Here is a 21,680-nt window from a genome sequence, read left to right on the forward strand (position 1 = left end):
ACCTTCAGAACTTTGTATGAGCAATTGCAATGAAATTGTAAACTGAAAAGTTTCAGAAAAGTGTACTTATATATACATTGACATTTCATCCATGTTTTTGTCAATTCTAGTTGGCACTGCTTCAACATTGTTCTTTACATGCATTTTTACAAAATAGGTCAATATTTACATATTTTACCTGCAGAATTGCTTAAATCAGTAAATTCGACATGCTCCAGCAATTTTGCAATAAACACCAAACAAATAAATTGATCGCGTCAGCATTTAAAAGACAAATATTTGTACAAAATATTTTTAGAATTGAACAAAAGCTAAATAAGTTATGACAAGTACAATGAAAATCTCCACTGGTAAAGTGAAGCAATGGGTTCTACATCAGAACTTATATTATGATTTAATACACAATTATCATACAAAACAAAACCTCTTCTACAAAGTGCACAATCTTTCGGCTTATAACCTACACTATAACCGGTAGAACACAATGGTATTAAGAAGGTGTGAACATAAACTTACGTACAATTTATACTAAACAGCTTCATTTTACAAATGATATACAGGAAAAGATTTGATTCCTCTTGTTGAACTAAAGTTTAAACGAAAAGAGCAATTCATGTAAATAGCACAAATGAGTGAAGCAAATATTCGAATTACAGAAAGCTTATTCCCGCTTGTAAATACATAAAAATTCAAATGAATATAACATATAAGCCAATTACCCTCCTGCAAAACATCTTTTCAATAGAAACAACAATTCACTGTATTATATCTAAAAATCAAACATTATTTCACTTACCTTGCAAGCTGATATAAATAATCCTTCTTTAAAGAAACATACTGACTACATCGTGTTCTAGTGTGCGCGCCTTCATAGAAAAGTAAAGGGTAATGGGGAAAGAAAACAATTGCAAACGTTAAAAGACTTTAATTGGGTTTTTATTGATAAAAACCGCGGAAAATATAGTTGAAAAAATCAAGCCGATACCAAGGTTTTATGATAAATACAATTTTTTTTGCATAAAAGTCTCTAAATCCGGGCATCTTTTAATACGAGAAAAATCGTGTAATAAAATAAGCAATTTATGTGCTCTTTATACACGATTTTTATTTTTTAAATACTTTGTCAGGGCAGAATATATTGTTTTTGCGACGTTGTTTCCACTCTCAAATTGGGCGTTAGATAACCATGAATATATTAAATCGCATGTAGCTTATGCGATTATTTATAAAAGGAATCATATCAATTATTTTGGGAAGTATTAATCGGTATGTTTTTATTCAATATCTTACAGAATTTATATAAATCTTGGAAGCAGATGAACACGTTCAAAACGATTTGTACTGAAAAGAAATTCGAATGTAAAATTATTATACTTTAAATTGTCTTCCTGTTTACCAAATTTTAAGTAATATTCAAAACTACGGTAAATCATATTTGTAATAAGGAAATTTGCATTTAGATACGGACAACAGTACAATAAATTGCAAACGTTAAACCTTTCAATTTACTCAATAAACAAGAATCGTGAGATCTAGTTCAAGGCAATATCGTACAGACTTAGTGCTTTTCATATCTAGCTACCCACTAATAATGTTACAGTTTCTTCAACTACAGTATGCTGTGATATTTTAGAATGTGGTATGGGATTCAAACATTAGTCGAATTTTAAAACATATGGAGGTTTTGCCATTTCCATCAAGATCTACAGCTGTTTTAACGTTTTATATACCGTCGTTACCTTTCATGAACAGATTCAATCAGATCATGTTTGCTATTATTTTTCTTGGTTACTTGGTAGCTTTATATGCTTTCAAAGGTTCTTCTCATAGATTTAGATGGTAACACTTCGCAATAAAAGCCATTTTAGGAGCGATAACTTATATTTTTTGGTGCAACAACGAGAAAGAAACCATATTAAATCTGAACATTTTTATGAACGTTATACGCTGCAAATGTTTTAGTCATAGTATACTGGATTTTGATAAAGCATCGGGGCTAGTACGAATGTTTGTTTTTGAATACCTTAAACGAAACAATACAAAATATACGTCCTTGGATAAGCAAAGTTGAAAGTCAATGTCTAAAGATGTATTTGTGTATACTATTAAACCACCAATTGTGTTTGAACCTATTGAAAATAAGAATCTCAGATCATAAAACCTTCACAATTTTACTTGTTTTAGTTTTCCTTTTCTTCGCAATAACTTGCATTTATATAAAATGAATTTCTTTGTAAATAGGTACTACCGGCTAAGCAATGTTTGTAAGTTAGGACTAGGTACGTCTCGGAGGCTGTTTTTCAGAGCATATTTGCATCTGCGTAGCCAATATGTTGCAAACGGAATTAGTTTATGTCCGTAACAACAATAACAAACAGTACAAAACATCGAGTCATATTTTCAACAGATAAACTGATCGTAAAATTAATAATTGTTTGGTGTAAATACACGATAAAATAGTATTTCAAAATTATAAAATATGGTAATATATTATGAATATGATTCACCAAAATATGACCGTAAAACTGAATATGCGTTTTATTTAATGTAATCAAAAACAGATAATTTTGATTTGCCTCAACGTCGTGTCAAAATTCATAATTATATCACAAAAAGAGAATAAATGGAAATAATTTAGTATGAATAATTCATTTTTATATTTACTATTTCTCGTTCTGAAGTTAACACTCTTAGAAAATTTCTTAGGTGTAAAATGCGTTTCGAAATGGTGGGGTCATAGTTAAAGTTATCACGGCTGTATATAAAAACTATCTTTTTCAGATAATCATTCTATTTTATTTCAAATTGACAGTTATGCTAGAGTTGTCTTTCAATTCTCTGTAAAAAAAGACTTATTCCAATTTTTATTAGACTAGAAAACTCTGGCACAATTAATGTTCTACTTACGACTTGATTGATCATAAACAAAGTTGGTCTCTAGCATCCTTGTTTTCTCTAAAGTATGTTCAAATGGTTCCGCTTGACAGATTTTGGGGCCGAAAGAGCCAAAAAAAATTAATATATAAATAAATGAAATAAAATAAAATAAAAAAAATAAACCTTCAAACGACTTCTTCTCATCAACGCTTAAACGTAACCAAACACTGTCTATAGCATCCTTGTAAGGTCTTCTCTCTCTCTACTTTTACAAACGGATTTGCTTGACAGTTTTAAAGCGACTGACCACACATTATGAATTGTAATTTTGAAAATAATTTATCACCGAAAGGCAAAATGCAACCACTGATTCATATATTTAAATGAAACATAATGGTTGACTAGTTTTTAGTTTCCAGAATTACGGGAACATTCGAAAATTTACAGTTTTCCTCATGAACTTTTATAAACCGTTACAACGCTTTATTTTGTAAACATTGATAAATATAGAACAAGACGCGACAGTATGTTTTACACGCTATCATCACGTGGGCAGCAAACCAAATGTGGGCATGTAGTTTGATGGATCAATTCATATACTCGTTTACTGATTCGGGAAGTCAGCATGATTTACTTTGCCTTATTGACGTAAGAACCACTATCGTACCGAATAACACTACCTAAATAACGGACCGTTCCATTATTAAAAGTACACAAACATCGCTCACCACAAAACCGAACTATAGGTAGCGCACAATATTATGGCGTTTAGAAGTGAAAACAAAACAATAACATAAAATTAAGTCAATACACTAAGTTTACGATTTAGTCTGTTATTCCTCGTTGGCCGAGCGGTTACGGTATTTGTATTATACCTTTTCGTCGGGAGTTCGATCCCCATTTTTTTTTCAGTTTGCATTACATACTTTGTATAAGTTTGTTTTTCTTTAGTTTCTAATTTATTGTTTTGTTTCTTATTTTCGTATAAAATTGGTAGTATCTGTAATTCAATCAATCCTAAAATTATGGCCGGGCAATGCTTTTATTAAAGTGAAGTGTAAGATTGTTATAAAACTTATAAAACTAACCCGTACAGGTTTAAAAATATCACAGGAAAGCTTAAAAAACATTAGATCATATTAAAGGTGGAGTGTATTTAGACATAGTTACGTGTCAGTTGTGACATATAATTTTAGTGAACATGTTAGAACTAGATTTACTAACTCGTTTTGTCTTCATTGAATTGTAGTGAAGAAAAAATTAAAGACAAAATTTAACGGGTCTGGGAATCGAACTCACGACGAAAAAGTATAATACGTATACCGTAACCGCACTAGGCCAACGAAAAATCACTGACTGCATCGTAAACGTACTAAGTGTACTGACTTCACTTTATGTTATTGTTTTGTTTGTTTTTATTTCAAAACGTCATAATAGTGTGCGATACCTATACGTGTGCACTCTATTGATAATCGCGTGATGTTTGCTGACGGGAATTCTGTTGTTTTTTTTAAAAAAACCGGGAAACCCTAATCAGAAATTGTAGATGAATATTTTTATCTTAAATTTATTAGGAAAACAAAGATTTTCAACAGAATTTGATGAAAAACACATTGAAAGAACATCGAATATGCAGATATTGGTGAATATAGCAAAAGTTTGAATTTTTAAAATCTGACACCACGATGTGTGGGTTAGTCGCTTTAAAGCATCACCAGAGCTTAGGTAGAAAAACGTTTAAATTACTTCTTTTCATGAACTCTCGATAGATCATCACTTATTTTTCAGTGCAGCATGCTTGTAATGTCCCCTCTCAGTTTTGTCCAAATGGTCCCGTTTGACTGATCTTAGGGACTGGCAGACCTAAAACAGAAAAAAAACAACAAAAAAAACAACATTTAAACGACTTCTTCTTATGAACCGCTTGTTGAATCAACTTGTTGTCTGTAGCATCGTTGTAAGATCCTGTTTCAAGAATTATGCTCCTTGAAGGGGGAGGGGCATATAGTCGCCACATTGTCCGTCCGTCTGTCCGTCGCACTTCTTGTCCGGAGGATAACTCAAAAGGTATTGAAGGTACTACATGTACGTTGTAACTTTATACAATGATTACGCTTATTGACAGTAAGTGTAGTAATAGGATCCATAACTCTAGGTGGTCCTATTCCACTTGATTGACTTAGTGGCTTCAAGGGCTGTAAATAGAAAATACATGAACTGCTTGATGGAAAATGACTAAACTTTTGTATGTAGTGTCCTTGTATGGATCTCTCTCACATTTGTTAAAATTGTTCTGGTCACTTCCACGGACAGTCATAGTAAAAAAATCGAGAAACTTTAAATAACTTTTAATGAACTGCTTAATGGATGTTTATCAAAGTTGATCAGGAGCAAGGTCTTAATGTCACGGTCCTCCTCAGTTGAATGAATTAAGTTCATAAAGGCCTCTTGTTGACCTAGATTAGGCACATAGGTTTCTAAAGTTCTACATAAAAATTATAGCATATATATCATTTAAATTTGTTTACATTAATTACTATTAAAACCTGTTTCTGCAGTCAGTGCTAAGTGTTTATTAACTTCTACAGACATTAATTCTTTACGTAGCAAATATAAAATGACAAAAATATATGCAAACTTCTTTTATATAGTCAACGCTATTTTTTAAAAAGTCTATTATTTCAGTCCAATGATTAAACTAATTTTAAGTTAATCATATGAATCTCTCACAGAAAAAAAATGTATCTATTTAAGTGTTTCGAAGTAATTTCCACAGATTTGATCAAGTAAGGACACTTGACCGAAGATGAAAGATATCGATACATTACATCAATAACAGAATTCCCGACATTAGGTCAAGGAAAATCTGTACAAATACATTAAACCAAACGACTTTTCTAAACGATTATATGTCCTACTTGGTATCATATTTGAGATGCAACAGAATCGTTCTTCATTTGAACAAAAATACCGGTCGATAAGATGCATCATATTTCAAATGTATTTTTATTATTTCTGCGGATTAAGTTACCTATTTGACCATATGGCAAGCATTATGATCATTAACTGTGAAAAGATTCTGATCATTAAAATCTACATTGTAGAAAAATTCTATTCGCATCTCATCAAAATTACGCTTTTCCCATGGACTCCCATTATGAATACCTACAAGAGATCGTGTGTTTCTGATCAGTCTAGCAAAACATCAAGCATACGACGTCTTTTTACGTGCCGAACTTTTATAGTATATTCCGAAATTTTGTTAGTTAAGGGTTTTTATCGACAACTACACTGTAAAAAATTCCAAAGGTGAAGAACTACCTTACGAACCAACAAGATGAGGCTGAGGAGCAATTAATTAGTTACAACATCAGCTTTTCTTGTATCCAAGTTTACTGACCCAGGCGATGTAACTGTTCACAAATTCTTCTGTCCATGTATCTCTATCAGAGCAATTTTATTCATAAAGGTTTTGTTTAAGTACCATTTCCAAGTGAACATGAGTATGACAACGATGGGGTTGTCGCATTACTTATCCTTCTTGTTGTGCATGTAAAAAGAGAGACGTAACGCATTAGGATTATTTATACAAATTCATTTTTATTCATAGTATTAATTTCTTTGTCATAGGTATACCAACTAAATACATATTCGAATGACACTACGACAGTACTAATAGAAGGCGTTAATCTTGATTCAGCATACATCGATACAGTAAATGGTGTTACTGTAGCTGGCGAACAATGTATTCCAATAGAACCAGGACCAAAGTAAGTATTACCTCCTTAATTAGATGGATATAAATCGCTCTAATTCATAGAGAATGGGTTAGGTTAATATCCATAATTCTCCATCCGGTCATACTCGAACCGGATGAACAGTACAACGTGCATGAAAAAGACCATCTAAGGCAAGCCAAAATGCGGTATCATAATACAACTCTGGTCACTTAAGGTAATGGACACGTAATGACAATCGGCTATTCCCGTACGATAACATATTCTCCGTAAGTGATTTTGGCATCCTTCGACCATAACAAAAAAGTATTTTTCATAATAAGAGACATTTTTGTGTTGAATATTTCACAAGGTAAAATCTGTCGAAATAGGTATTACTGGAAAGAGAACAATCTCTGCTACAAATATATATGCATCAAAGTATGGGAAAAAATTACTAGAAATTTGAGAAAATCAAAGAAAACATTTTCAGGACTGTTAGATGCATGACTATTTTATCCTGTATAGCAGGTAACATAGATAGCTTACTTTTCTGTTGCATTGATATAACATGGACATGATTATGATTGGCAAATGGTGTTCATTCAATAATTTCACTATAAAAACAAGTTGTTTCCCTTGTGTAAAAGGGGCTTAGGGTAAGTCTCTACATTATGCAACAAAATGTCTAGTGAGCTAAACAAAATTGTCTTTAAAGATAAATTCGATCCTCATTTCATGTTTAAAAGCATGAACAATTACTTTATATAGTTTATGTAAACATAAAAGTAACAAGTTTATGTGTTTCAACAGTACTATTCATTAGGTTTAAGACAGAACACTGTATACATGTGTAGATACATACAGTATAAATTTGTATTACATCTAAAAAGCTGGGATTTTTTAACTATCAACTGTTACTGCCAGACAGTCAGTTGTAAATGTAGCTCTATATGCAAACTTAATTCATATATTCAGTAAATGATTTTATAATTTGAAGTTAATACGTAAAGATAAAATAGTTTTGTGAAAGATGACCATTGGATATATTTAAGTAGTGTAGTGTTTAGTTATTATGTTTTAAAGTTTGTAGTAAATATGCATCTGCTCATCTCTGCTGACATAATTTATAACAGGAATAAAAGTTTAGAATTGTTAACATGCATATGAAGAAAAATTCAACAAATGGGTGTATTTGCTAGGGTAAATGGCTGAATTTGTATAACAAGAACAACGCTTATTTTAAAGCTATTCATAGTACTGTGTATAAAATCTTCTTTTCTAAAGATGTAATCCGTTTTTGTGACATTAAAAATATAACGAAATCAAAAATTCGGAATCATGAAACTTTATCATGTTTCAAAATTTTGTAACATCAACCATTTTGTAAGGTTTCAATACACGTTATATAAACTTGGAAAAGGAAAATCATATACAAAAGAAAACACTTACGTACTGTCGTATCTGGCTATGCAAAACATTTAATCCATATTCTTGTAAATTTGTATTTTCTCATTAATGTTATTCGTTCGTTTTACATAATCAAAACTGGTACATGTACTTAATTTTGGATGACGTAGTGTTAAAGGATTGAATATTTTTGCACGGTATGATTTTCTTTATAGTTTTAATCTATTATTTACAATATGTTGTTCTAAGAGTATGCACAAATTAAAACTGTAATATATTAAAAAATTGAACTTACACTATCTTATAGACATCAGCCAAAACGCGTTAAAAGGTTTGCCTAGTGTAGTGGCAACGATTCATGAACAAATCAGTATAAGGAAAGAAAATCAATAAAATGCAGATATTTTTATTGTGCTAACATTTCTAACAACATAAATTTGGGATTCAACCATAATTTAGTGCAAATCAATATATGTACGTCACTGTACGTTCAATATGAACATCTTTGTATTTTTGTAATGTTTTTGAATAATATAAAGTTTTAAAATGAAAAACATTATAAACTGAACATTGCGCAAAGTTGTTTTTATCATATTTCATGGAATGATATTGTGATGCACATGTGCACTATCATACAACAACGTCACGTCCTTGTTTTGAAACAATATGACGAGAAAAATAGCACAGGATTTCAAAATGTACTGAGTGTGTTAATGCAGTATTAGGATTTGCTTGCTGAAATGTCGCTGTAAATAAAACATATTGCTCTTGAAGTGTAACAGATTAGCAAAATATAATGTTTCGATATTGCTTTAACTTTCGGCTGGTGTTAACCCTTGTAGAATCCCTTAAATGGTACTAAATAATAGCAATCGCTTACGCATGAGAGAGTCATGAGGGATGTTGCTGATTTAATTACCTCTCGTGAATAGGTCTGTTATCGTTTTATTTGATCACGTTCTATGCATCAAAATGATATCATAGAGCTGACTGCGTTACAAGATTGTTACGTGTTAATTGTTATAGTTGTCGTAGTCCACTTCAGCTTGAATTTAACTTCAGTTAAAGTTACGAAGATTATAGATAATTAAGGAATATTCTCATTTCATAGTTTTAAATCATTGCAGATAAAACATTCCGAGATGCTTTTTACTTCAGGATATGGTGTGAACTTTCGCCGAGATCCAGTGTTATAAATGGTAGCATGGTCATCACTTTGAAAAACAATTCAAAAGTGTGGATACCTGATCCTGACCGTCTACTTGTAACTTACTTCTTACTTTTATTTTTTGTTATTAAAGGCATGTGTGCACTGAAACCTTATTTGCATGTTTTTACAGTAAACATTTTACTTTATGTATCTCACAAAAGAAGTGGAAGGAATATAAGAATAGGCGTTGTCCGTGTGTCCTTCCTTCTTTCTGTCCAACTGTTGTTCGTTTGTTGGATAAATCTTCATAATGATACTTTCGTTCGCTTGCTATCCACGATCGTGTAAGTTTTAAACTTATGCATAGTATCCCCAGAGTAATTTCCCTGATTTGTTCATTTCATAAATATCATTGTCGTAGTATAGCTGGGTACTACAACGGGTTTTGAATGAATGAACACTAAATCTATTAGCAAAAAGTTACCTTTCATGCTTGTATCTGCCTGAAATGAAAGAACTATAACGCCGCACATGTAAAACCAAGTTTCAAGTTTCAAGTTTATTGAATAACCTGGGCCTCTTAGAGGCATCAGTCACGTGTGAAATCATTATTAGTCGTGGGGGATTAATTTTCATGGATTTCATGGTTCAGCTCAGCCGCGAAATTAAGTTCCAACAAACAAATTATGCCAACGATAATGTCAATTGTACTCAGTGTCGCCAAAAAAGACACCATAGCCGTCCGATCTGCTCCATAGCTCTGTGCATGCGGTAGTACTGACCTGCAGCTTTCGTGTAGTTTATGGAGGCTCCATCAACGATAAACATAGGTATGCGTCAGAATAAAACCGACTATATCATTCAGACATTTACCCGTGGTTTGTTTACATGCTCGTCAAAGCAAAAGTACTGTGGCTGTCATTTGATTGTTTCGGCCCCTCTCTGCAACGTTTATTAGTAAACTAATTCTACTTTGGGACTATTAAATATTATAAATTAAGGAATTGGACCCGTATTAGAGTACCTCCTTTTTGAAGAGCATTCAATTCCTACCATAAACCTACTTTGACTGCAATTTTCAGGGGGCGTAGGTTCAAGCCCCACTGGGACCAATTTTTTCCATACTTTCCTTTTTTCTAGTAAGTTTTTACTTCTTTAAAGACTTATTATGGATGCATTGTACAAAAATGGAAACTTTTCATTTGATAAGCGATTTCTTGCTGTTCAAAGTGAATTTACCTCTGAATCAGGAGGGGTAGAGTTGATCATCTTAAAAATACTGAGTTGCATGCGGTAAAAGTTCTCCATTTTGCATTCATTCTTTAAGGCTCGTCTACACTATTCAAGAAAACTTGCACAAGATATAAATCACAGCAACTTGTATAGTGTAGACAGTACATTGTGTCCCCCATTAGTGTCTTTTTGAGTGGCAGTTTCCAGATAATTTTCGGCTACAAGATCTTGTAGCGTTTAGAACTCATCCTATTTTTCTTGGATGGTAGTGCTGTCAAATGCTCTGATAAAGGGTTTTTGATGAGGAGCACCTGCCCAGTATGGTATTTTGTTTACATTTTTTCATTAAATGTGTATTGAGATCTAATGAAACCATCATTGAATGCTTGGCTTTGATAATTTAACAATAAACATGGCAGTGTGGACAACAGAAAAAAAATGTTTTATTTGAATGACATGCTCAGAAGCCAAGTTTATATAATTCAATAATAAAATTATATCTTGTACACCAGTGGAAGAGTAACATCAGCAAGTTCGGTGTTCTCAAAAAGTATTTTTACATTATCAATGGTGTTTCTCACAAGGTTACATATTAACAAAATATGACTGTTTTATCACTTTCCTGAAATAATATCTTTTAAGTAACTATGTTCTTCAACTGGATATGTATCACTTCAACTAGAGTTTTTCTCAGTCAATGTTTTCACCAATGATTCATTTTTTAAATGTACAAATATTTGATCTTTATAAAAGCTTTGTACCGGTATCTTTTCGGCCATCTTTTTTATTTACCTGTCATGATTTCCCTCCATTTAAAATTAATGTGTCTTCCAAGTTCAAGAAATATTGCAAAGCACTAATTGCTTGTACAAGATATAAATTATCTAGTGATTTATGGGCCCTACAAGATTTTCTTGAATAGTGTAGACGAGCCTTTAGATTACATTTTGTGGAAGATTTACATGTAGGTTTTACTTTTGCCCCAAGGTTATTTTTGAATGAAGTGAGCGATATTCAAAACAGACCCACAGGATTCACCTTAATTTTTCAATGTTGGAGTTAGAATTCTGTATCATTAAATCTGTTTACCTGAGGCACCCTAGAAAAGGTGATATTTACAGTTTTATTTTGTGTTTGTTAATTGTTTAAAAATAGTTTGATGTTTCTTTTATCAAAATTAATGCTGTAATGAATTCTCTGCAAACGTTTAGATAGTGGCCATCGCATTGAAATTTGTCTCTACTCGAGCTTAAGGAAATGCCATAAATTATACAAAATTTACAAAAAACGGCACGGTAAAAGTTGTTTAAACTTTGCAACACAGTGAGAAACATGGTCAACTTTAAGAATATATCAAGCAATGACATTTTATAAACATTACTATTAAGGGTCCAATACCTTAATTGCTAGATTTGCGTCCCATGCATTATACCCAATTCACTTAACCATTATATATCAATCGTGTGCAAAACATTTTAGCACATAAATCGTAAGTTTGCAAATAGGGTCTTAATTTAGATACAGATAACGTAGTCGTTAATTGGCACATGATTACTCGCTAATCTCCCGCGGCGTAGATTGCGAATTCGGTAACCATGGTAGCGCTCTTTGACACGTGTAGGTTTCACATGTAAGAAACAAAATTATATACTATATCTATTCCAGTGGAAATTATAAAAAAAAATGAAAATCAACGAATTTACGTCCCCACGTAACAGCCGTTTTGGTCAAAACCACGAAATAAATGATTTCACAGTAAACAATGATACAATGAACACACATTTCTGACAATAACATGTGAAATGATATGTTGAAATACCCAAATGAAATCCACAGAATAAAATGATACCAAATGTTATACAGAAAGCATAGTCAAGAATGTGATATTACTACATACCATACATAAAGCGTAAGCCAATTAATTAAACGACATCATATTTTTTGGCAGAAGTTTTAACAATGTCTTTCTATCTGTGCTACTCATTAACATAGAAACTTCAATAGAGTTAGGATGTATAGCATGTGCTCTAGCAATACATTTTCTTTCTATCAACATTACAGAATTGACAGTAAAATAAAGAATGAAATTCATCTCCAAATGAATTTGTATTACACAAGTTACATACTCTTAGATCTCTTGGTACATTTGTATATTATAAAATCTACCCTTCTCAATAGGTAATTTGTGATTCATACAACTGAAATGAAACGATACTTTTGCCAAATGCGTAGGTAATATATCCATATATTTTTCAAACCTGAACTCATTCTCGTTTATTCTGTAGTTCAAATATTTACTAGATTCTGTTACATCACTATAGGCCTAACAATAGTAAAGGAACCAGCGTTGGAGCCATGTTGTCTAGTCGTGTAAATGCGGTCAGGTTTCTGAACACTGATTTTTCACTTGGCATGGCCGCAGAGGTCTAAATGAAAGCTGTTTTCTGTTTGAATTTATTTTGGATGTATTTTTGACATTTTGGTAGAACAAATGGGATAGGAGGTTGTACTTTGTGAAGTGAAACTCAATTTTAGTATGAGTAGTACTTCCAGGCCACAGCAGTGTGATTTTGATGTGATTTTACAGTAAGCAAATGTGACTAGAGAAATCTATCTTCGAAGATACATGACCCAAACTTTTCTCTTCATTTTATATCAGTTTTATCATAACTCTTTAAAATTGGGTAAGGATTTGTTCTCTGAAATGGGTCTAGCTACATGTATGTTTGGTAAATATATATAGGGAATATTATTTAGTGTAGTGTAACCTATAAGAAAATGTGGGCAAAAATTGAGATTTGTCCAGATATTGATATAAACGGGCTAGTTTGGTCAAATTTTGATAAAAAAAAATGAGCATTTCATTTAAATTTTGCTACAAAAATTGAAAAACAAAATCACATTTTCACTGTTTTTGGTGTATTTTTTTTTTAAATTGCCATTTACACACTAAAGTTTGCCCATTTATAGCTTTCAGAGGGGACATTTGCTATATTTCAAAGTGCTAGTGTGTAATTTGCGTGCAAACTATAACAAAAATATATAAAATAGTGCAGAAACAAACTCAGGCTAGAAGAACTGGTTCAAAAATTATGCCGCGACATCAATTTTGGAGGAATATTATCGCAGAGACACGCGTTACTGAAAATGCCTTAAAACCTTGAAAACTGATTAAATCAAGCTGAAACTTAGCATTTTTCCTGCATATATGTTACTGGTACTATACAAATGAAATTGAGACTATTACAGAAAACCAGTTTTTCTTATAGACCTAACTACATTTTGTATAGTAAAGGAACCAGCGTGGGAGCCATCTGGTCTAGTCGCGTAATGGCGGACAAGTTTCTGAACATTAATGTTTCACTTGGCATGGCCACAGAGGTCTAAATTAAAGCTGTTTTCTGTTTAAATTTCATTTTGGATGTATTTTTTGACATTTTGGTAGAAAAAATGGGAGAGGAGGTTGTATTTGGTGAAGTGAAACTCAATTTTAGTATGAGTAGTACTTCCAGGCCACAGCAGTGTGATTTTGATGTGATTTTACAATAAACAAATGTGACAAGAGAAAGTTCTCTTAGTAGATAAATGACCCCTACTTTTCTCTTCGTTTTATATCAGTTTTATCATAACTCTTTAAAATTGGGTAAGGATTTGTTCTCTGAAATGGGTCTAGCTGGGTTATACATCATCTCGTTCTAACATTGGTCTTAAAATGGATGATGATAATGAGATATGTTTTAATAAGCAAAAAGTTTCTGAGAAATTCAATGTTTTTTACACAACAATTGCTTCTAAATTGGTAGATAAATTGCCTAGGTCCCTCCAAAGATATGGAAGGAATTTTGTTTTTTCTTTTTACTCACAAAAAGGTGTTTTTCCTAATAATTTTTCTTTTTCAGTCATGTCTGAGAATAAAATTTTAAAATATTTAAGTAAACTCAGTGTAAGTAAATCTACTGGACTGGATGGTATTCCTTGTAAGTTTGTTAGAGATAGTGCATCTATTATAGCTTGTCCTCTCACACATATCATAAATTTGTCTTTAATTCAAGGGGTAGTACCAGATGAGTTGAAATCTGCAAGAGTTGTTCCCCTTTTTAAGAAAAATGATAAAACAGATGTTGGTAATTACCGCCCTGTGTCCATACTTAGTATAATTTCCAAGATTTTTGAGAGGGTTGTTTATGACCAAGTTGATTCCTATCTCAATGACAAAAATTTATTGTACAAGTTTCAGTCGGGTTTCAGAAGAGGACTTTCAACTGATACATGTCTCATACATCTTTCTGATTATATCAAGTTTGAAATGGATAAAGGTCATCTCATAGGCATGATTTTACTTGATCTCCAGAAGGCATTTGACACTGTGGATCATTCTATCCTTCTTATGAAACTTGAAGGCCTTGGTCTTGGCCCTGATGTATTACGTTGGTTCAGATCATATTTATCTGACAGACAACAACTTGTAGATGTCTCTGGAACCTTTTCTAAGCCTTGTAAAATTACTTGTGGTGTTCCGCAAGGGTCAATACTAGGACCTCTTTTGTTTTTAATTTATGTGAATGATATGTCTGCAGTGGTTAAAAATAAACTGTTACTCTATGCTGATGATTCTGCTATAATGGTCTCTGGTAAAACTAAGTCATCTATTGAAAATGATCTAGCTAAAGATCTTGAAATGGTTAGTCAATGGTTAATTGATAATAAATTGTCTCTACATCTGGGTAAAACTGAATCTATTATATTTGGTTCCAAGCCTAAACTTAGGACTAATAGGGACCTTAATATAAAGTGTAATGGTCAAGTTATTAATCCTACCTCAGCTGTCAAATACTTGGGTGCAACCTTAGATCAGAGTTTAACTGGTGAATCTATGGCTAGTTCCATTATTAAGAAAGCTAATGCCAGGTTAAAATTTCTTTATAGAAAGAAGGCCTATCTTAATGAACATACTAAAAGACTTTTGGTTTTATCCCTTATTCAATGCCATTTTGACTATGCTTGTTCATTTTGGTATCCTGGTTTAACAAAATTTTGGAAGGACAAACTACAGGTTACACAAAATAAATTGATCCGATTTGTATTGAACTTGGAACACAGATGTCATATTGAACAACATCATTTTATTTCCCTAGACTGGTTACCCGTTTCCAGAAGAGTTGAACAAATTACTCTTTGTCATGTTTTTAAAATAAAAAATGGTCAATCCCCTGATTACATGGGTCATCATATCGTTAAACAGGATTCTGTTCACACATACCAAACTAGATCTAGCCAAAATGGGTCATTTGTGCCACCGAAAGTTAAAGGTTTTGGCCTAAAGTCTTTTTCCTACTTGGGCTGCAAGTTATGGAACATGTTGCCTCCCCACATAAGACAATTGCCCAACATATCTAGTTTTAAAAGGGCGGTAAAGGACCACTTTCTTAACGATAAGCTTCATTGCTGAACTTATGTGTTCTTTCTGTTATCTAGTCCCTGGTTGTAATGCATTTTTTTTAAGAAATTATATTTTTACAATGTACTGTGATATTGATGTGATATTGGTGTCTATTTATTCATATGTCTTTCATTTAATTAAGAATCATAAATTGAGCAATTATAATTACATATGCATAACATATACGTTATTTTATAATAATGAACTCGGTAATTTTTTTATATATATTCATGTTAATGTTTCATGCCTCTCTATGTCAGACCATTGGTACCAAGGACCACAATGGAAATAAGAGATTTTTTTTCTCTTTCTTGTGTCATCCTTGATATTGATGTGACTGACATAGTTCATAACACATTACTTCATATGACAACTTTTATATTTGATTATAAATTTTATTATATGCATGTATTGTAACTATGTTATGTTTTGCTCAATTATCGAAATAAATCTATCTATCTATCTAGCTATGTTTGGTAGCTCTTTAAAATATAGAATATATAGGGAATACTATTAAGTGTAGTGTGACCTATACCAGTTTTGAATGAACTTATCTTTAAGTCTATTTTTAACAATTTTTCAACAGTAGAGTTGAAGTGGCAACATAACTAATCATATAGTTTGATAAACCAAATGAATCTAATAATTTATGAACATACTAATCCAAGGAAGCTTAACCATATTATTACTATACAGAGTGTATGAAGGATCATATAAAACACGACTTTTTTTTCATGTTTCCTATTCAAGATCTTATTCCAAAAACACAATACCCTACTCTTAATATGAATAGATAGAGGTAATACCCCAGGTCTCCATAAAGCATACAATTTGGAGTACTCTGTTTCAAGTTCAAAATAAGTTAAAAACTTTATAAACAAAATTAATTTTCAGTTGCTTAGTCCATTCCATTTTACGGTGTCTATTCATATTCCAGGGAGTTGCATATTGTTGACATGTATACTGATACATTTATTGTAGATCAAGAATTTGAATCTCAGTTTGGAACGTCAGCTGTTCGATATACCCAGACTGGTAGAATCCGTTAGTTCAAAGCCGGCATATAAATATTCAAAGCCTTCTACACATTTACCAAGTCTTATTACCACCTCTATGTCGCGATAAATCAGTTATTCACTAATCCCATGCTCCTAACTACAAAAACAACAAAAATGAAATATACAGGTCTGTCTAATTATTTGACAGCATTTCAATATACATTCCAATATACAAAAAGTTCGAATTAATTCTCCGTTATAAATGCCATTGAGTATGATGTTGTGCGATACGATAGTGACCTGTAGAAGTCTGGTAAATGCGATTATCGTTATTTTTGTGCATCATCTAGCCTTATAACATTTTAAAAAAATATAATCAGCTGTTCATTAAAACGTTAACATTCAAAATGTGTTTCCCACCATGTCCCCATGCCTCGAATGAAACAAAAAAGTGTGAACTTGGATAATTCTTTTATTTCTTTTAGATTCTAGAATACAGTGAAACACCGCTCGCTCTTATGTAGTTAAATTGTAAATGATATGGTCACTCAGGTCTCTCTCAGCTTCCTTTGAACAGCGTTGAATTCAACATTTGTAGCGCGCAAAAAATAACTTATTAATTCAAGATAAAATTTAAATAAAATGAAAGCTAAATAAAAAAAGGATAACGACACTTTCCTCTTAATATTTAATGACTAATATTGTACGGAAAAAATCAGCTATAAAATTAGCATGCGTACTTATGAACGATACTTTTCGAAAGTCTGACATTAAAAATATCTCTAAAACTATATAAGTTTTCTATATAAAATTTAGCCAAGCAAAATGCTAAATATGTATCTGCCTTAAATGTTTCGATGTAGCTACAGTACCTCATCAGTAATAATTTTCAAGAAACTGTTTATGCATAAAAACCCATATAATATATGAATATACATTTAAGATACGTATTTGAGAACCTTAATCTTTTATATGAACTTAAAGTTAACACAGAATCTGGCTTGAGGAATCTCTTAGAACCGAATAAATACACTTGAGAAATAGTGATTCGAAGTCATCGACTTTAACCATTCGACAACGGAAGCCCCTTGCTTTTACATAAAATGCATTTTATAAATGTTTTCAAAGCATATGCACTTGGCCTGTTTATTCAGCGTCATATAATTTTAAAAACAAGCATAATAGACGTTTATATTTGTGATCAGAATGTAAATAGTGTGAAAAAGCAACACGATGTTGGAGAAATGGGTGACACTGGAGTGAAATCAAACAAATAAAAAGATAAAAGACGTGTTGGAAACATTCCGACGGCCGAGAATAATTTGAATTTAGAATCTGTATCGCACGTTTATTAAGCCTTGAACATAGTTGAAAAGTACTCCTGCAATTTAAGTGGAAAATCCTTGAAAAGTCCTCAAAGTTTTGCTTTTTGGTTTGTGTTAACCCTGTTTATCTCTAGCATGTTGGAAAGGCACAGCTAGATGAAAGTAAACCCTGCCAGAGGAATCCCCAACAAACCATTAGTGAAAGAAGGTATTGTATGTTAAACACAAAATTATGTTAAAAGCAAATCTAAAAAGACATAACGGCATGTACCCAGTGCCTTTACAGAACACTAAGTATAATGGAAAGTACCTTTAAGGGAACGACGAAACAGGCCAGAATATGGATTACATGGAATTTTCCACCTTTTCTCTCAGACATAGTCAAAGAGGAAAGCGTAGTAAACTGTAAAAGGGTTAATCATCGAACATGCGGTGTGCCTTAAAACATTCGGGTTGTAAATTTATTTAATAAAATTATTTATATATTTACCGATTACAACTGGAGAGTTATCACTAAATAATCTTACGAAGTTTGTAAACAACATACCCATCAAAATTAGGTTGTGATAGACCTTTGCGCTGAAGTGTCTTATATGATTATCAAATTCTAATATTAGACAGTAAGATTAACAAACTGTTTACGAAGCTTGTAATGATATCTTTGCTGTAAAAGTTTATTTGTAATAATTTGATTACGTTCATTGAAATCCACATCAAAACTACACGCTCATTAATTTAGGAATACACACAGACGCAACCAGGGATGAATCCATTTTCTTGATTTTACAATTTTTAATATTCAAGCTGAAATCATCTCTCTTTTCATATATTTTGTATGTACAATATTGTTATATAGAGAGAAATATAAACCAAAACCTTTTTTAAAACAAACATTTGTCGGGATGATATCTCTGTATTAAAAATTCTAATGTTGCAAAACAGAAAGTCACCGTTAACATTACCTGTTTTTTTTTTTTTTTTTCAACCAAATCTGACAGTTTACATCAAAGCGAATCTTTGTCATTATGTCAAAAGTTAGAAAAAAAGCTGTAAATGTGAGGATTGAATTATGGGACATTTATATATTATATATTTTCTTACATGATCTGTCAGATGCTTTTCTGGATATGATCGGCAAGTTTAACTCATTTTTATTTGCTTGCAATACATTTTGTCTGAACTACCTTTTATCCTGCAAGTTAAATTTCCACTGATCTCAATTTGTATAGTTGACAATTCTCAGTTAAAGACTAGATATTACGTCTCCCACACCAATGTGGTGGGAGACATATTGATTTACTCTTGTCTGTGTGTCCGTCTGTCTGTCTGTCTGTCACAAATCTTGTCCGCACTCTAAGTCCAACATTTCTCATCCGATCTTCACCAAACTTGAACAAAATGTGTTTGCTAATAAGTCATCGGGAAAGTTCAATATCCAGTCCAATCGGCGTAGACACTTCAGAATTATGGCCCTTGAATTACCGAAAATCGCTCTGTACACAGATGCCAGTATCCGCACTCTAAGTCACTGGTGCATGGTTGATGCCAGAATCCGCACTCTAAGTCATTGGTGCATGGTTGACTCAGATACATAACTATTCAAATGATAAGGCAGTTGTGGGAGACATGCGCTTTTCTCATAAACAGCTCTAGTTTTCATGTATCTTTATGTATTCTTCTTATCTTAAGATTTAATTTCACCCAATTTGAAAGTTAAGCTTTGTTCAAAGTGTAATAATGCAAAAAAGGTATTAACTGTTATGACAACCATTGAAATAGCTTCTTAAACATTTCAAATTATAAATAATTTCAGATTCCAATGGTTACTTCTATAAAGCCGACTTCTGGACCGATGTCTGGGGGAACATCTGTATCACTACATGGCAAACATTTGGATATTGGAAGAAACGCCACTGTTACAATAGGAGACAACACATGCATTCTCACAAAGTATGTAAACGAAGGTTTAAATATCGTTGTACATTAATAATTGCGGCTATACTGGACAGACCATTTTAAGTCATGAGCTGTTTCTTTTGTAAAGGAAAAAAATAATCATTTATTAATCAGTTTTGGAAGTTTTTTAAGCTCAGATTTTCTGTCAAGTAAGTGAGGAAATTCTTTATATATAGGGGCAGTAGATAACATTAAAATCAATTTTTCCACCATTCCATTTCATAAAGATGTAAAACATGGCGATGAAGACGAGGGTTCGATTTCTATTTGCAAATAACTCCTACAACTGAACATAATATAAAAGACATCCTTAAAATATTTCACAGTTTGAATTTGGTATATACGAATTTAATTTGTATCAGAATGTAACATAAAACATCGATGCTTTCTGGAAAAACTACGTTTAGCTTAAATTTTTGAATAACAAGTTATTTCAAAGTTTGATCAAAATCTTGAAAAATCTTGAAATTCGATACCAAAAAAGTGCGACAGTTCATTTTTCTAATCTTATGACTTGGGTTATTTGTAGACGTTATCCCCAGATAATAACACAATAATCTAGATGTGGTTGTATATACTTTATAAAACATAGTTCGATATGGCACCGTTAAAATTCTCTGATTCTATAAAATAATCAAATGTATTACTATTTTTTGCAAACATGTTTTTATGAGCACTTAAGATTATCTTGAAAGTATATTACCAAGAATTTTCCCTCCTGAACTTTTTCCAAGGAAATATCTTTGTAGTTATTCTTAAGTTTACAGTAAGGTAAAGCAAGTTTTCTTTGAGCTGTGATAATGAAGACTACCTTTGTTTTTTCTGTATTTAATTGCAAACAAAAATTTAGCACTAACGTTTTAAGAAACAAAATGCACCGATTAAGGTGGAATGCGCCCCAAATTTTTTTGCCGAATATTGTCCTGAAATTTATACTGTACACAATTCAGGATATGTGCGATTTAGTTCCGGTTTTACTTTTCGCCATATTGTTCGTGTTTTTTGCTATTGTGTCAGATACATGGCCCCTGACGTCACTTTTCGTGCAATGCCGAGTTCCGAATGTTTTCGGCATTTTTCCTTTCCTGCGCTCTAAATGTCATATAAATGAAAAAATATACAAAAACATGTTCATTTTGCAAACAGAAAATACTACTAATTCAGAGAAATGAAATTGACGCTTTGGACGTCAGTGACGATTTTGTGACGTCAGAACGGAAAAAATCACATCAAGTTTTGCTTTAAAAATTTTATTCGACACTTACTACAAACTGTCTTGAATACAAGTATATTTCTTTCAATAAATGAACCATAAAAATAAATAGATAAGTGTATTAATTTTCCGGCTTGTAAAATTTGGAGTGAAATTTTTAAAAAATAAATAAAAAAGATGTTAGACTGAGGACTACAACCCACAACTACGAGATTGATGGCTAATCGTTTTGTCCCCGCAGCTACATACACATGCGATATTTTTTAAATCATAAAGAATACCTACGCAGTAGTTATTTTTCTATTGAGGGTCAGGTCATTACTTATGGACAATATATCCACTTTTTACTATCCATTTGTTAT

The 21,680-nt window shown here is 32.1% G+C and overlaps 1 protein-coding gene across 1 annotated transcript in view; it reads left to right on the forward strand.

Annotated features, from left to right (window-relative positions):
* The window catches only part of LOC123545601 (plexin A3-like), a 264,006-nt gene that overhangs the window by 152,140 nt on the left and 90,186 nt on the right, over window positions 1–21,680 (forward strand). The window contains exons 15-17 of the mRNA XM_053543563.1: window positions 6,508–6,647; window positions 9,162–9,267; window positions 19,963–20,099. Of these exons, the coding sequence (XP_053399538.1) occupies window positions 6,508–6,647; window positions 9,162–9,267; window positions 19,963–20,099 (383 nt within the window). The remainder of the gene's footprint in view (window positions 1–6,507; window positions 6,648–9,161; window positions 9,268–19,962; window positions 20,100–21,680) is intronic.

This window comes from Mercenaria mercenaria, chromosome 5 (assembly GCF_021730395.1).
Source record: "Mercenaria mercenaria strain notata chromosome 5, MADL_Memer_1, whole genome shotgun sequence".
Taxonomy (NCBI): Eukaryota; Metazoa; Mollusca; class Bivalvia; order Venerida; family Veneridae; genus Mercenaria; species Mercenaria mercenaria.